This window comes from Balaenoptera borealis, assembly GCF_965194805.1.
Source record: "Balaenoptera borealis genome assembly, chromosome: 4".
Classification (NCBI taxonomy): domain Eukaryota; kingdom Metazoa; phylum Chordata; class Mammalia; order Artiodactyla; family Balaenopteridae; genus Balaenoptera; species Balaenoptera borealis.
The window spans coordinates 113,199,663-113,215,393 of record NC_138861.1 but is presented as its reverse complement, the minus strand read 5'-3'; the positions used below and the strand labels follow the sequence as shown (position 1 = coordinate 113,215,393).

At 42.8% G+C, this 15,731-nt stretch overlaps 1 protein-coding gene across 3 annotated transcripts in view; it reads left to right on the top strand.

The window, feature by feature from the left end:
• Positions 1–15,731, top strand: part of STX18 (syntaxin 18) — a 120,707-nt gene that overhangs the window by 86,734 nt on the left and 18,242 nt on the right. For all 3 annotated transcript variants that reach the window (XM_082389975.1, XM_082389976.1, XM_082389977.1), the window contains one exon: positions 9,430–9,545. In XM_082389975.1, coding sequence (XP_082246101.1) covers positions 9,430–9,545 — 116 coding nt within the window. The remainder of the gene's footprint in view (positions 1–9,429; positions 9,546–15,731) is intronic.

The window sequence follows — 15,731 nt, the reverse complement described above, 5'->3', positions numbered from 1 at the left end:
ATCAAATTGCTATACAAGTTTCTATATGCTTATTCTTCATTTTTGTACTTATTCATAGCAGACCAGTAACAAACAGTTCATAGTCTCATACTAGTCTGCGGACCATACTTTGAGTAGCACTGGCCTGAAAATCACCCAGTATGGAGTAGATGCCCAGTAAATATCTGTAAGTGTGAAGATGGCTTAAGGTAGTGTGAGATATTCCCGCTCTGTGGGAGCAGAGGGTACCTGTGCCAGAGTGCATACCTTAGACTGAAAGCCATCTTTGAAATGAGAGTGCAATAATATTAGGTATCAAAAATATCTCCTTTCTACCCAGAGTCTTTGTTGGGGGCATAAAAGAAGTAGAAGAGCTATGCCTGACTCTGGAATATTAATCATTTTTCTCTAATATTTGTATAGGGCTTTATTTAAGGTTTGCAAAGAACTTCTTCCACATATTTTCTTGTTTTAAAACTGGAAAATCTGTTTCTCTCCCTCTCTTCTATCTCTTCCTGTTCTTAAGTTTTAAATAAAATCCCAAAGTCTTTCAAATAAGGGACCTGGAAACAGATGTTGGCCAGGTGGAAACTGTTTTGATTGCTGTTATGAAATGCTCAGCTTTCAGTTAGAGAAGTCAATTTAAGTAAATCATGGAGCATAAACTGATCTTTCTGATGACTTTTTAAAAATTGCTTTTTTCAAATTACCTTCAACTAGTTAATCTGTAATTTCCCTGAGGGTCTCAGTAGACATTCTGTATATAATTAGATCTGTTTTTATCACTTAAAAAAAAAAAAAAAGCACTCAACTTCATCTACGTCTGCTGCATTGCAGTCTTTTATTCATTTTAAATTAAAAACTGGCACATTAGCATACCCTGGACACAAAGGGCGACAGACATTAATGGAACCCTTTATTTAAAAGTCAGTTAAGCCCCTCTCCTTCCTGAACAATTCAGTCCTGCAGCCATGGAGTGGGGCACAGTAAGGCGCGAGTCTGCAGCTTCGGGGAGCTGTCATTTCCCAGGGCAGGTCAGAGTCTGAGCAAGCTGAGGAGGGGTGGCTCAACATGGGCAGTGAGCAAGGACAGGGGCGTGTCCACATGGGGGAGGAGTGGCAGTGGAGGTGGCAAGTTGGTAGTGTACAAGGGGGACTGATCAAATAATAAGTATATACGGATAATGGGAGCCAGGTTTCACACTCTCAGGGGAGTGAAAGGGAAATGGAATTGGAATGAAAAGTACTGGTGTGAACTCATGGTTTTCATTTTACATAGGTAGATATAGAAATGAAATATGGTTGTAAATGTGTATGCGTATCTAGATCTGCAAACACATACACATATTTTCTGGTTCTGTCCACCGAGAGGGCCTGGACGCACCGACATCCCAGTAGCAATGAGAATACTTAGCACTCAGATCTTGGCCTTTTAATAGCAATTTCAGCTTCCAGGAACCAGCGCTCCTTGGAGAAATGGCTGATTCTGGGGCTGGGTCAGGGAAAGTATAAAATGAGCCTGGACCATTTTGTTGGGCCAGAAAGCAAGGAACGGCTCAGAGAGTGATGGGGACATGCAAAAAGGACATAAGCCAGTTTGAAGGGGCTTCCGCTGACCAAATTAGAGACAATTGGAGCGTCAAAATACATGGTAGCAGATTATAACCCATTGAATAAAGTAGGGCATCATGAGCCCATCTAGAGAGGAATAAATAAATGAGTAAATTGAAAGTTTGAAATTGATAATTGCATAGTATCTAAGCAGTCCCTCTCCCAGGACTTATTAATTACAAAGAGGGAAAGAGTAACTTTACGGTTACGGCCACTACCTTAATCAAGTGATCAAAGTGAAATCATGTACAGCCTGATAGGATGAAATGAGAAGTATAGAAATAGAATATCACTTCTATCATATCATATTGTTTTTACACCAGAGATGCATAACCTGAATCCAACCGCAAGGAAAGGTCAGACAAACTCAAACTGAGGGATGTCTTACAGAATAACTGGCACGTTATTGTGTATCAAGGATTTGAAACTCAAGGAAAGGCTAAGATCTGTTCAATCCAAAGGAGACTAAAGAGAAATGACAACTAGATGCAGTCAGTGTGTGACTCTGAACTGAATTTTTTTCTTACAAAGGATATTATTGAGATCTGGTCAAATTAGAATGGGGTCTAGGGAGAGGATGGGAGAAATGTATCAATGTGAATTTCCTGATATGGATGGTTGTATTCTGACTGTATCAAAGAATACTCTTGTTTTTAGGAAATACTAAAATATTCAGAGGTGAAGGGGCATCAGGTTGGCAACTTACTCTCCAATGGTTCAGGAAAAAGCATTCTTCGTACTACAGACTTCTCTGCACGTGATTATTTCACAATAAAATAAAACCCCACAAGATCCCATTTCACACATGTTAGAATGGCTAAAATAAAAGTGATAAATGTTAGGGAGGATATGCAGCAACTGGAACTCTCATTATGGCTGGTTAATAATTGGAACTCTGATTTATGGCTAGTTACTTCTAATAAAGTAACTCTTTATTAGAACCAGCCAGGGACTTCCCTGGTGGTGCAGTGGTAAGACTTCACGCTCCCAATGCAGGGGGCCCGGGTTCGATCCCTAGTCAGGGAACTAGATCCCACATGCATGCCACAACTAAGATTTCACATGCCACAACTAAGGAGCTGGCGAGCCGCAACTAAGGAGCCCGCCTGCCGCAACTAAGACCCAGTGCAACCAAATAAGTAAATAAAAAGAAATTTAAGAAAAAGAAAAGAAAAGTATATTAACAACCAATTTATAAAAAAAAAAAAAAAAAGAACCAGCCAAATAGTTCTCCAAAGTTAAATGACCACCCAATGGCCCAGCAATTCCACACCTAGGTTCTTTATGCCTAGAATATCCTTTCTGCTTTTCTGTGCCTGGCAAAACTTTACTCCTCTTTCAAGAGTTTGCCTAAATGACACTTCCCCTGAGAAGCCCCCAGTTATTTCTACTCTCTGAATTAGTAGCAGTAAGAATTTATAAAGTACTTACCTTTTCCATAGTACTTTTTTTTTGGTCTGCTGTGTTATTTAGTCTTTGCAATGACTTTGAGTGTTAATATTGGAAGGATACCAGAAGCCAGGTTTCTTATTATCTAAGATGTGAAACAGAAAAAGGCAGAATGAACCTTGTTTTATTGGTTGGAACAGAAGATACTGGAAGCTGCTCTACAGATATGGAAACTGAGGCCCAGTGCTTACAAGGTGAGCCAGGGCAGCACCTACTGCACGCCAACCTCTATGCTAGGTCTGTTGTCACGGGTGATCTCATTCAATGTTGACAAGAACCTTTTTTTAGAAAAGCGCTATTTAATTCATTTTGCAGATGAAGAAAACTCAGACAAAGAGGATTTAAAACAACAAAACAAAACAAAAAACCTGTCACATTGCAGATAAGTGGCAGACTAGAGGCTACTCTGCAGATAAGCTGCAGACTAGGATCCAAGCCCACTTTTGTCTCCAAACATATTTCTGAACATATTTATCTTTCTCAGGCAGTCAATCAGCCAATGGTTTAAGGACCCAGTCTCCAACCACCATGGATGTGTGGAATTACTGGAGTAACCTGTCAGCCAAGACAGTCTAGGAGGACATCAGGCCAGTCCTACTGAGGAACATGGCTGAGGACAAGGCTGTGCACACTCAAGCAGCTTGTGGCTGCCCCCCCGAGACCTGTCCCCTGCTGATCTACCAAGGCTCCTCAAATCCTTCCCCCTCCACAGCACCAACCCAGAAGATGAGCACTAGTTGGCCCCTAATTGGAAGACGCTGCTGAGTCCCTTGCACTGATTACAGCAGTGTTCTCCCTTCTCTGAATTTTTTGATTTTTTTCTTTTTTTTTTTTTTTTTTTTTTTAGATTTTTGGCCACACCACGCAGCATGTGGGATCTTAGTTCCCAAACCAGGGATCGGACCCGTGCCCCCTGCAGTGGAAGCACGGGGTCTTAACCACTGGACCACCAGGGAAGTCCCTGAATTTTTTGAATTATTAATGGATTTTGTCAGCTGTTTTCTTCTGTTCCTCCATTGGTCTGCATCTTGTCAGAATAAAAAATGTATATTTCTTTAGGATTTCACAAGACTATATAACCCCTCTGCCTTTTCTTATTACCCAGTGATAGTAGCAGCAGTAGTAAGAGTGGTAGTAATAGCTAATTTTTTCAGCTCTTGCTCTAGACTGGTCTAGAGCACCTTTTCCTCTGCTTATTGACCATTCGTATATTTTCTTCTTTGAGATGTCTGTTCAAGTCTTGAACCCATTTCTTTACCGGATTGTTTGTCTTTTTATTGTTGACTTGTAATGGAGTTATTTTTGTATAGCATGCATACAAGTTCCTTGCTGGATATGTGCTACAAATATGTTTCCCTGTTCTGTGGCTTGTCTATTCATTTTCTTAAAGGTGTCCTTTGATGAGCAGAAACTCTTAATTTTGAGGAAGTCCAATTTATCTGTTTTTATATTGTCTACCAAGCTATTCTTTCATGTTTTCTTCTAGGATCTTTGTGATTCTAGGTTTTATGTTTAGGCCCATCATCTATCTCAGATTAATTTTTTGATATAGTGAGATAAGGTTGAGGTTCATTTTATTCCATATAAATATCCACTTATTCCAGCAATATTTCAACTTTCTTTTCCTCATTGAATTGAACTGGCACCTTTGTCAAAAATCAATTGACCATACATATATATCTGTTTCTGGACTCTTTATTCTGTGTTATTAATCAGATTTTTCTTATTCTGGTACCTCACTATCTTGATTACTGTGGCGTTGTAGTAAATCTTCAAGTCAGCTGATGTTAGTCCCCCAAATTTCTGCTTTTTCAATATTGTTTTTGCTATTCTAGATCCTTTGTATATTTCCATAGAAAGTTTAGAATCAGCTTGTTAGCTTCTTCAGAAAACCTGCTGGGATTTTTATAGGGATCATATCGAACCTATATATAAATTTAGGGAGAATGGATATCTTAATATCTATCCACAAGCATGGTATATCTTTTCATTGATTTCTATCTTTATATTTAAATTTCTTTTTCTCAGCAATATTTTGTCATTTTCAGCATAGAGGTGTTGCTCATCATTTGTTAAATTTATTCCTAGATTTTTTGAAGCTCTTGTAAGTGGTATTGTTTTATTAATTTTCCTTTTCAATTTCTCATTGCTAGTGTATATAAAATACAATTAATTTTTGTATCTGCAAAATACTTTCTGTCCTGCAAACTTAATTAATTCACATATTAGTTCTAGCAGCTTTTTTGTAAATTCTGTGTAATTTTCTGCATAAACAATAATGCCATATATAAATAACATAATCTTTATGCCTTTTATTTCTTTTTCTTGCTTTATTGCACTGCCTAGGATGTGGGCCTCCAGTACCATGTTGAATAGAAGTGGTTAGAATGGACATCCTTGCCTTGTTCCTAATTACGGGGCAAGGATTTATTGCTTCACATTAAGTGTGATGTTAGCTATAGGTATTCTGTAGCTCTTCATCAGGTTAGGAAATTCCCTTCTTTGTCAGGGGTTCCCAGGACTGCCCTCAGGTTTAATGATTTGCTAGAAGGACTCACAGAACCCAGAAAATCTGTTATACTCATGGTATAGTATTACAGTGAAAAGAAACAGATTAAGATCAGCAAAGGTGAAAGGCACGTAAGGCAAAGTCCAGGAGCCACCAGATGCAAGCTTCTTGTTGTCCTCCCAATGGAATAGTACGGACAGTGCTTAATTCTCCCAGCAATGAGAATGTGTGATGTGGGACAACATGTACACAGTATTTGTCAACCAGGGAAGCCCACAGGACTTCATTGAGGATCAGTCATGTATGCATGGAGCACCCAAGCCGCTGACTTTAGTTAATCAGTCTCTAGTCCCTCCAGAGGTCAAACTCAAACAGCTTGGTCCAAGACCCCAACATTAATCACATTGTTAGTGTAAACTGTCTGGTGTGGTCCAAGGCCCCAGGGGTACAAAAACAGTCTTTATCAGGCAGGATGTTCTAAGAGCTTGGTGGTTATCTCCCAGGAACTGGTCCAGGGCCAGTTTCTTTGTAATGTGTAGAGTTGCAACACCCAAACCTGCTGCATCAACCCTTTCCTGCACACTCTCTAGTACTAGTTTGCTGAAACATTTTATTGTGAAGGTATCTTGAATTTTTCAAATGCTTTTTCTGCATCTAATGAGATGATCATGTGCTTTTCTTCTTTTCTGTTAATGTGTATTACACTGATTGATTTTAAGATGTTAAACCAACTCTGCATTCCTGGGATAAACCCCACTTGGTCATGATGCATTGCTGTTTTTATACATTGTTAAATTCAGTTTGCTTATATTTTGTTAAGAATGTTTGCATTTATGTTCATGAAGGTATTTGTCTAATTTTCCTTTCTTGTCATATCTTTGTTAGATTTCCATATCAGGGTAATGCTGGCCTCATAAAATGATTTGTAATTGTTCTCTCTCCTCTCTTGTTGCCCAGGTATACTACATCCCTACCTTTTTTCTCATCTTAGGGAAAAACATTTAGCCTTTCACCATAAGGTATGATGTTAGCTGTAGATTTTTTGTAGATGTCTTTTATCAGATTATGGAAGTTCCCTTCTATATGCACTTCTCTTCACCTTGCTTGATTTGCTCCATAGCAGTATATAAAGGTATTCTTCATTCCTTACAGCTCCATAGTACTCCAGAGTTTATTAAGCCAGTTCAGGTTGATGGACATATGGTTAGTTTCCAGGATTTTGCTGTATTAAAATTGAATTACAAAATTGCTACAATGAATAGCCTTGCACCTACCTTTTCATATTATTGCTGTATCTTTGGGATAGAGTCATAGAAGTCATATTGCTGGGTTAGAAAGTAAATATAATTTTGCTAGATATTACCAGATTTCCCTCCATAGGCGTTAACACCATTTGGCATTTTTTATGCATTTCAAAATAAATTGCAAACATCAGTACACTTATCCTTAAATACTTCAGCATGTATATCATTAACTAGAGTTCAATATTTATTTACAGTTTTTCTGACTATTCTTGCATGTTTCCAAATGAATTTTATAATTGACTTGTCTGACTTCACGATGGCGGGGTGGGGGAACCTGGTGATATTTTTATTGGGATCACATTATATTTTTAAATTAGGGAGAACAAACAGCTTTGTGATATTTCTTTTTTCAATCCAAGAACATGATATATCTTTTCATTTGTTACAGTATATTTTTTTTATCTTTCAAGAACATCTGTGAGTTTTGGGCTTTTCTTGCTAAGTTTACGCTGCAATTTTTGTTGTTATTGTTAGTTTTTTAATCTTTTTTGTTTTGGCTATTGAAAATGGAGTCTTCTCTTTTGTTGTATCTTCCAACTCTAAACCAGGTACTTTTTGATGAACATCTAAGTCATTTTTTTGTTATTATAAGCAGTGCTGAATATCCTTGAAACGATATCTTTGTGCATATCTGTGATACTTAGAATAGCAGATGTATTTTTCAAAGATGGCTGCACCCAAACATATCCCATTCCACATGGTCTTATTAAAATGTGATTTTGTTACTGCTTCATTGAGCGGGAGATATGAGGTCTGTATTCCCTCTCCTTGAACCTGAGTGGACCATTGCAACTGCCTGGGCAGAGGAATATGACAGAAATGACAGTTTGTTATAAACTGAGGCTGAGGCTGTTATAAAAGGCATTCAAGCTTTTACCATAGTCTCTGAGACTGCTTTCTTTGGGGGAAGCCAGCTGCCATGCCAGGTAACACATTAGCATGGCCCCATGAGGAAGAGATGGGGCTCCTCCCAGCACCAACACACAGCTGTGTGAATGAGCTTCCTTGGAAGTGAACCCTCCAGCCCCAGTCAAGCCTTCAGATGGTGGGGCCCCATTGCCCTATAACGGTACCCTCATGAGTCAGAACCGCCCAGCCAAGCTGCTCCCAAATTCCTGACCCCAGAAACATCGATAGGTGGTAAATGATTAATATTGTTTCAAGGCACTAAATTTTAGAGTGGTCTGTTACTCAGCCATAGTAACTGGAACACTTAACATGACTGATATTATAATTACTTTTGAAATTTCTTTTGTTAATGTTGTAGAGGAGCATTTCCGAAACAGCCTTTCTTAGAACACTAGTCTGTTGTGTTTTGGGTTCCCTAAGGTCACATCCCACCCCAGCCATTTACTAACTATGTGACCTGGGCAAGTTTCCTAACTTCCCTATACCTCAGTTTCCTCCTCTGTAAAAAGGCCATTAATACTAGTAACTACTTTATAGGGATATATGACATTAAATAAATTTATGCATACATAGTGCTTAGAAAAGTGCCCAATACCTGATAAACCCTCAGTAAATGTTAGCTGGCATTGATTATATCATCCTTATATGCATTTACATTGTTCTTTTTATTTTTAGTCTTTCTGCCTAGTAACGTGGAAATTATCTTAGATCGTTTTAGCAATCTGCCTAGAATTTTCATAGTGCTGTATGAATTCCAATACAAGGCCCGTTGTTTCATAACCGGGTTGTTTTTCCTCGTATTAGCCATTTATTGACAATTATAAAGTATCCGTTCATTCAACCTATATTTATTAAACACTAAATGGCACACCCTCATCTAGAACCTAGGGCCACACAGCAACCACGACTTACAAAGTCAGGTACCCTGCTCTCAGAGCGTGCACTCCAGTGGAGTGAGACAGACAATAAAGAAATGAACGAGCAGGGTGATTCCAGACTGCAGTGACTGCTGGGGGGAAGACAGACAGGCACTGGGGCACAGGTTAGTAACAGGAGGAGGCCTCTTCTAGGTAGGAGAGTCAGAGGAGGCCTCTGTGAGCGCGTGAGGTTGCACCTGGCCCTGAGGGTGGAAGAGAATACACTGTGGGAGGAGCCCAAGGCCAGTGCTGAGTGCTGAGGCTTAGGGACCTGAGTCAGGGCCTTGCCCCCCAGTGGATATTTAAAGACTTGGGCTTTTACGGTTCAGTTCTTTTCAGATATTACTTATATATCATATTTGTTATATAACGTGCGTGTGTGTAGTCAGCAACACTTTTGCATTGGTGTAAGACAACCAGCTTCTTGGGTTTGTTGAACTTAGAGCAGTCGGCCTTTGCTGCCCACGTGTAGAGTGTGGGTTCAGGAGGTCGGGCTGTTCCGGTGTCCTTTCTTTCGGCGCGTCCTGACGGCACTCGTCCTGCTGCGTGCTACGGCTGGGGGTGTGCAGTCTGCCATGTAGTAAGTGCCCCACTAGAGCTGTGTGGGGATGGCCGCTGGGCCCAGGGCAGCGGCTCTGCTCTCCCCCAGAGGGCACAGAGCAAGCGTGAGGGCCACGTGTGACTCCTCTCTGCTTTCAGGCAGAATCCTGTTGTGTAAGTAAATGATATGACTGCTAATTTTTTATCTTTAGATCTAAGCTGGAACCAGAACCAAATACAAAGACAAGAGAATCCATGTCTTCTGAGAAAGTTTCACAGAATCCTTCAAAAGACTCTGAAGAAAGACCTGTCACTGAAGAATTTCCAGGTATGAATTAAAATCAAAATCTTGCCTTGCGCCTCTTCCTTGTGACACGTTGGCCAAAATACAAAGCAGAAAAAGAAGGAACACAGCCCCAGACATCTTGTGGTGTTAGTATTTGCATAAAGCAAAGGAAACATGGAAGTGTCAGTCTTTTTTGGTCACAGTTGGATCTTAATGCCGCCGCAGGGGTGGGGTGGGAGGATCCCCCAGTCACCTGGCAGCCACCAAGGTCCAGAGAAAGGGCCTGAGTTGCTGTGCACCAGTGGGGTGGGGACTGGAGACTTAGAACCTGGAAGAATCATGGGGATCTTTGCCTGTCAGTCTCGGGAACGGTGGGGCGCTGCCTCCCCTCCACCCACGCAGCGCACTGTCAGCACCTGACCTTGCCTGGACCTGACCATCCTGCCTTGGGGCGGAGCCTGTGGTGTCAGCCGCCCTTATCAGCCAATTGAGCCACTAGGACAAAATGCAAGTCTGGGTTTATACACTTCCTGTCTTCATGTTTGCTAGCCGGGCTCCTAACACATGGTGGATGCTGGATAAATACAGTGTCTCTATAAAGTCTGGAAACATAGGGGAATATATATATAATGCCGTCAGGGACATCTTCAATCCATGTGTCTGGCCAGGGTGGCCACCCTGTGTAGGGGATGCATTCTTAGTTTGCTCTACCTCAGAGGCACATGAGCTTTTGCTTTGTGTGAATCCCAGGATGCTGAGGCCCGAGAGTCTTCCTCGCCTCCTCTTCTGTACTCTCACAATGGCTGTCATTTACTGCATGCCTCCCAGGTGCTAGGCACTGTCCTGAATCTTCACAGACATCACCACCATCCTTGTAGCAGCCCTCTGGGATGGATTTTATGACCTTTTTTTTTTTTAAGATGAGCCTTCTTAAAGGCTCTGAGTGGCTAGGAAACTTGTCCAAGTTAAAAGTTCATAAATGGTGGACCTGGCATTTACATGTGGATCTGTGCTGCCCTTGCATCTAATTTATTCCCTGCATATTACAAGTGAGGGAATTCAGAATGCATCTGGGGCTTTGTGAGCCTGAAAGATGCCAGAGGCCTTTCTGTGGCTGAAAACAGCTTCTATGGGAAGGGCAAGGAGACTGGCGTTCAGTGACCCCCCCCTTCATTGTGCTGGGCACCCACTGGGGGTGTCAACAAATCAAGTCTCATTGAGTCTTCTGAGGTGTTATTGTCATCATTTTATGTGTGAGGAAACAGAGCTTTGAAGAAATTATATAACCTATTAAAAGTCAAATAACAAATAAGGGCGGCACTGGGATTCCAGGTGTGGGTCACTCTTTGTCGAGCCTGAGCCCATCCTCTCTGGAGGCTGCCTTGTCCCATAGGCCAGAGGCCTCGCACACACCCTCCCATCCCCATCTCCACTTGTCCCTAATGAGGGAAAACCCCAGCATCAGTCACAAAGTGATGGGGCCCTGCTTTTCGTAAACAATACATAGGGGTATCATATCTAAATTTACTCCTGCCAGATATAGCCGCTCGACCCTTTATCCATCCATTCATTCACTCAGGAACTATTGTCAGGGCTGCTGAGAGTGGGGAGAAGCCAGTCCAGAGTCTTGGGGCCCAGGTGAGGGTAAATCTCATGTGAAGAGAGTCTGCCCTTGCTGGGTCCCTCGCTCACACTGAGAATTGTTATGCCAGGCACTGCGCTAGGTGTTGGGGATACAGGAGCGAGTAGAAAATAGGCACGTGTGCTTGCAGTCCAGAGGGGAACAGATGGTAATTGAATATTACACAACTGGGTACACAGTCAGTCTGCGCTATAATAGAGAGGGTCCTGGTAATAGAGATTTGGCCCACTGGAGAGGTCGGAGTCCTTGAGGTTTCAGTAGAGACCCAAGGGCAGTGAGGAGTGAGCCATGTGGCTCTCTGTGGGAAGAGGGTCGCAGGCAAAGGAAGCAGAAGTGCCTGGTGTGCTGATGAGCAGCCGGGAGGCTGCAGAGTAAGGGAAGAGCAGAGGGACAGGAAGCGAGCAAGTAGCAGGGCACCAAGGTCATGGGGCCTTCCGGGCCACGGGAGAGCTGTTTACCCTGAGTGAGGGGGGAGGCCACCAGGATGCTTGCACAGAGGACTGTCACACAGAGGACTACATTTGAGCAGGGTCCCTCTGGCTGCTCTGTTGAAATAGATTGTTTAGGGGATCAAGAAGCAAAATAGGGACAGTTAGGAGGCTGCTAAAGTCTCCTGGAAACAAGGTGGTGGTGCACCACACCAAGCATGGGAGCAGGGACGTGGGGGAGAAGGGGTAGGATTCTGGATATATTTTGAAAGTTGAGCCACAGAATGTGCTCCCTGGATGTGGGGCATGAGGAGGAGATGGGGCAAGGAAGGCTGCAGTGGTTGTGGGCAGTGGGTAGAAGGTGGCTGCCCTTCACTGAGATGTGGGAGGCTGAGGAGGGGCAGGCCGGGGACTGCAGGTCAGCTCAGCGTGGAGTATGTTAATTTAGGGATGCCTGGCACAGAGGCTGAGCAGGAAGTTGGGTTTATGAGTCTAGAGGTCAGGGGACAGGTCTTTAGATCACGTCAATGCCATGAGACAGGCTGGGATCCCTGAGGAATGAGGGTCAGTAGAAAGAGGATGAGGCACTAAGCCTCCCGATCTGGTCTTCCCTGTTTTGTCTTTCTCCCTGGCACTTGTCGCTGCCCTTCTATATGTTTGACTCATTTATATCCTTTATGCTCTGTCTCCACTACTGAAACATAAGTTCCACAAGGACAGGAATTTCTGTATGTGCTTTGTTCAGTGCTGTAACACTAGCACCCAGAACAATACCTGGCACATAGGAGGTGCTCATTAAATCTTTGTTGAAAAAAATGAATGAATGAAGACTCTATTTGGAGCACTGATTGCTTTTAGTTGCTGTGGAAATATTTCCTGAAGCAAAAGGAACCTAATGCCTCTCGGTGGTAGAAAACAAATGGTCAGTGAAAGAATGCTGTTCCTCACGGTTTATATTTTTATCTTAAAGTCAGTATTGGGATGCTTTATAATCACGAAGTTATCTCCTGACTAAGCCAGCCCACCAGAATGTTGAGAGAACCCTCCAGTTTAGCTTCTGCTCAGCGTGTAGGAGCAGAATGGTGTGAAGGGTGTCTCTCTGGAGGCCGTCAAGGTCCCAGCTGCAGCATTTAGTGGCACTTCCGAGAACCATTTCCCCCATTTTGTAAATGCATCTCAGGACTCCTCCCGCCCCATCTTGGTCCTCTCTTGCTTTTTCCCCTGCATCCTGGCCCCTGCTGCCACCTCTGGCTCCACTTCACTGTCCCCACAGCTCCACCAGGCAGCTCTTTCCTCCATGGTCATTTGGTGATGCTCATTTCTGAGTCATCTCTTCCTTGGTTATGTGGAGTCCCAAAGGGTAATAAAATCTGAATTAGTGCTTGTTAAAAATGTGCACACTTTATGTACAAATTCCTGCCTATATAACAGGCTTTTTCTACTTCATTTTGTTTGTTTTTCCCAAAAGAAAGCTATTACCATTGCTGTACCCCACCTTTATCTATTTGCTGTTCATGGAGATGGGCCATCCCTTCCTCCGAGTGTGAGGGAAGGGAAAGCACAGTGGTTGCAGTCTGATGTCATGGAAGGGTCGTGAACCTTGGTTTCACAGTCTGGCCTCTGTCCTGCACCGTGACCTTGGACAAGTTATTTGAACTCTGAGCCTCCACTTTCCTATAGTATCATGTGGCTGTCGTTTGTTGTGAGCACTTCAGGAGCTAGTATAAAGGGCCAGGCAGTGTCTGGCATGTGCAGTAGGGCTCCACAAAGAGCACATTTTACGTTAGTTCATAGAGCAGCTATGAAGAGATCCATTGCTTGACACTAAGGATTGGGCAGGATTCTTTTTCAAATGAGTACTGGAAGTCAATTAGTAGGCTGGCCAAGATAGCAAAGGCAATTAGGAAGGCAAAGGAAATGAAAGTCTAGATTAGGAAGGAAGTTTTTTCTATTCACAAACCGCCTGGTATTGTGTACAGAAAATTTTAAGGAATCCACCAATAAAAGAAAAGTAGTAAATGAGTTCAGCAAGGTTGCAGGATACAAAACCATTATACAGAGATTTCATTTCTGTATATTTTCAATGAACAATCCAAAAATGGAATTTAAAAAGCAACAATTCCTTTATGATAGCATCAAAAAGAATAAATTCAACAAAAATGTAAAACATACTTTGAAGGCTACAGATCATTATTGAAAGAAATTAAAAATGATCCAAATAAATTGAAAAATATCCCAAGGTCATGAATCAGAAGAATTAGTGTTGTTAAGATGGCAGTACAGGGGCTTCCCTGGTGGTGCAGTGGTTGAGAATCTGCCTGCCAGTGCAGGGGACACAGGTTCAAGCCCTGGTCTGGGAAAATCCCACATGCCGCGGAGCAGCTAGGCCCGTGAGCCACAACTACTGAGCCTGCGCGTCTGGAGCCTGTGCTCCACAACAAGAGAGGCCGCCATAGTGAGAGGCCCGCGCACCGCGATGAAGAGTGGCCCCCGCTCGCCGCAACTAGAGAAGGCCCTCGCACAGAAACGAAGACCCAACACAGCCAAAAATAAATAAATTTTTTAAAAAAAGATGGCAGTACACCCCAAAATGATCTACAGTTACAATGCCCTCCTCTTCAGAATCCCAGCTGATTCCTTTGTGAAAATTGACAAGTTGATTCTAAAATACATGAGGAAGTGCAGAGAACTCAGGATAACCAAAACAGTCTTGGAAAAGAACAAAGTAGGAGGACTCACACTTCCCAATTTCGAAACTTACTACAAAGCAACAGTAATCAAGACAGTGTGGTACTGGCACAAGGGTGGACATATGGATCAATGGGACAGAATTGAGAATCCAGAATTAAAACCGTGTGGCTCTGGTCACCTGAGTTCCAACAAGGGGACCAAGATCATTCAAGGGGGCAAGAACGGTCTCTTCAACAAATGGTGCTGGGAAAATTGGATATCCACATGCAAAAGAACAAAGTTTGACTCTTAAGTCACACCATTTATAAAAGAGTAACTCAAATAGACCAAAGGCCTACACAGAGCTAAAACCCTAAAACTCTTATAAGAAAGCATACGGCTAAATCTTCCTGACCTCAGATTTGAAAAAAGATTAACAAGGATATGACACCAAAACACAGGCAACAAAAGGAAAAATTAGATAAACTGGCCTTCACCAAAATTAAAAACTTTTGTGCTTTAAAGATTAAAAAAAAAAGAAAGTGAAAAAAGCCCACAGAATGGGAGAAAATATTTGAAAATCATATATCTGATAAGCGGTCTATATCTAGAACATGGAAAGAACTTTTACAAGTCAATAAGAAAATGATAACCCAATTTTAAAATGGGCAAAGGGTCTGAATAGAAATCTCTCCGAGGAAGGAATACAAATGGCCAAAAAGCACACAAAAAGATGCACAACATCATTAGTAATCAGGGAAATGCAAATCAAAAGCACAGTGAGATTCCACTTCACACCTACCAGGATGGCTAGAATGAAAAGGGCAGATGATAACAAGCGCGTTTGCAGGATGTGGAGAAATCAGAACCTTCCTGCAGGTAAAAGTTCTCCAGGCAGAGGGACCAGCCAGTGAAAAGATCAAGGAGGGAGCAATGAGCTGGCATATTTCCACATGCGTGCACACACATGTACACGCACACACTCACACTCACAGAGGGAGGCACCAGTGAGAATGGTGCAAGAAGGGGTGAGAGATGGAGGCAGAGGCCTGATCACACAGGGCCCTACAGGCCGTGGCAAAGGTTCAGCTCTGAGTCTGTGTAGTGAGGAGCCCTGGAGGTTGTGAAGCTGAGCGTGACAAGGCCTGGCTCACATTTAAAACCTCCCTGACTACCGTGTGGAGCTGGAGTGGAGTGAGAAAAAGAGGAACCAAGCGGACTTGGGAATCTATTGCAGGAGGCCACACGCCAGCGGGACGAGGTGTCACCTGAGGGAAGTGGTGGTGGAGACGGAGATGGCCGTGGAGACAAGGGCTCAAACTCCGCTCACACTTGGGAACTGAAGGTTAGCCAGTAGGTAGGACGCGAGAGGTGAGAGACAGAGAGCCACCAAGGGCAACTTCTAGGTTTGGGCTGGACCGACCAAGAGGAGGAAGGTGCGAGGATGATGAGGTTCGGCAGCGAGGCCGGGAGGAGTGGGAGGGAGCA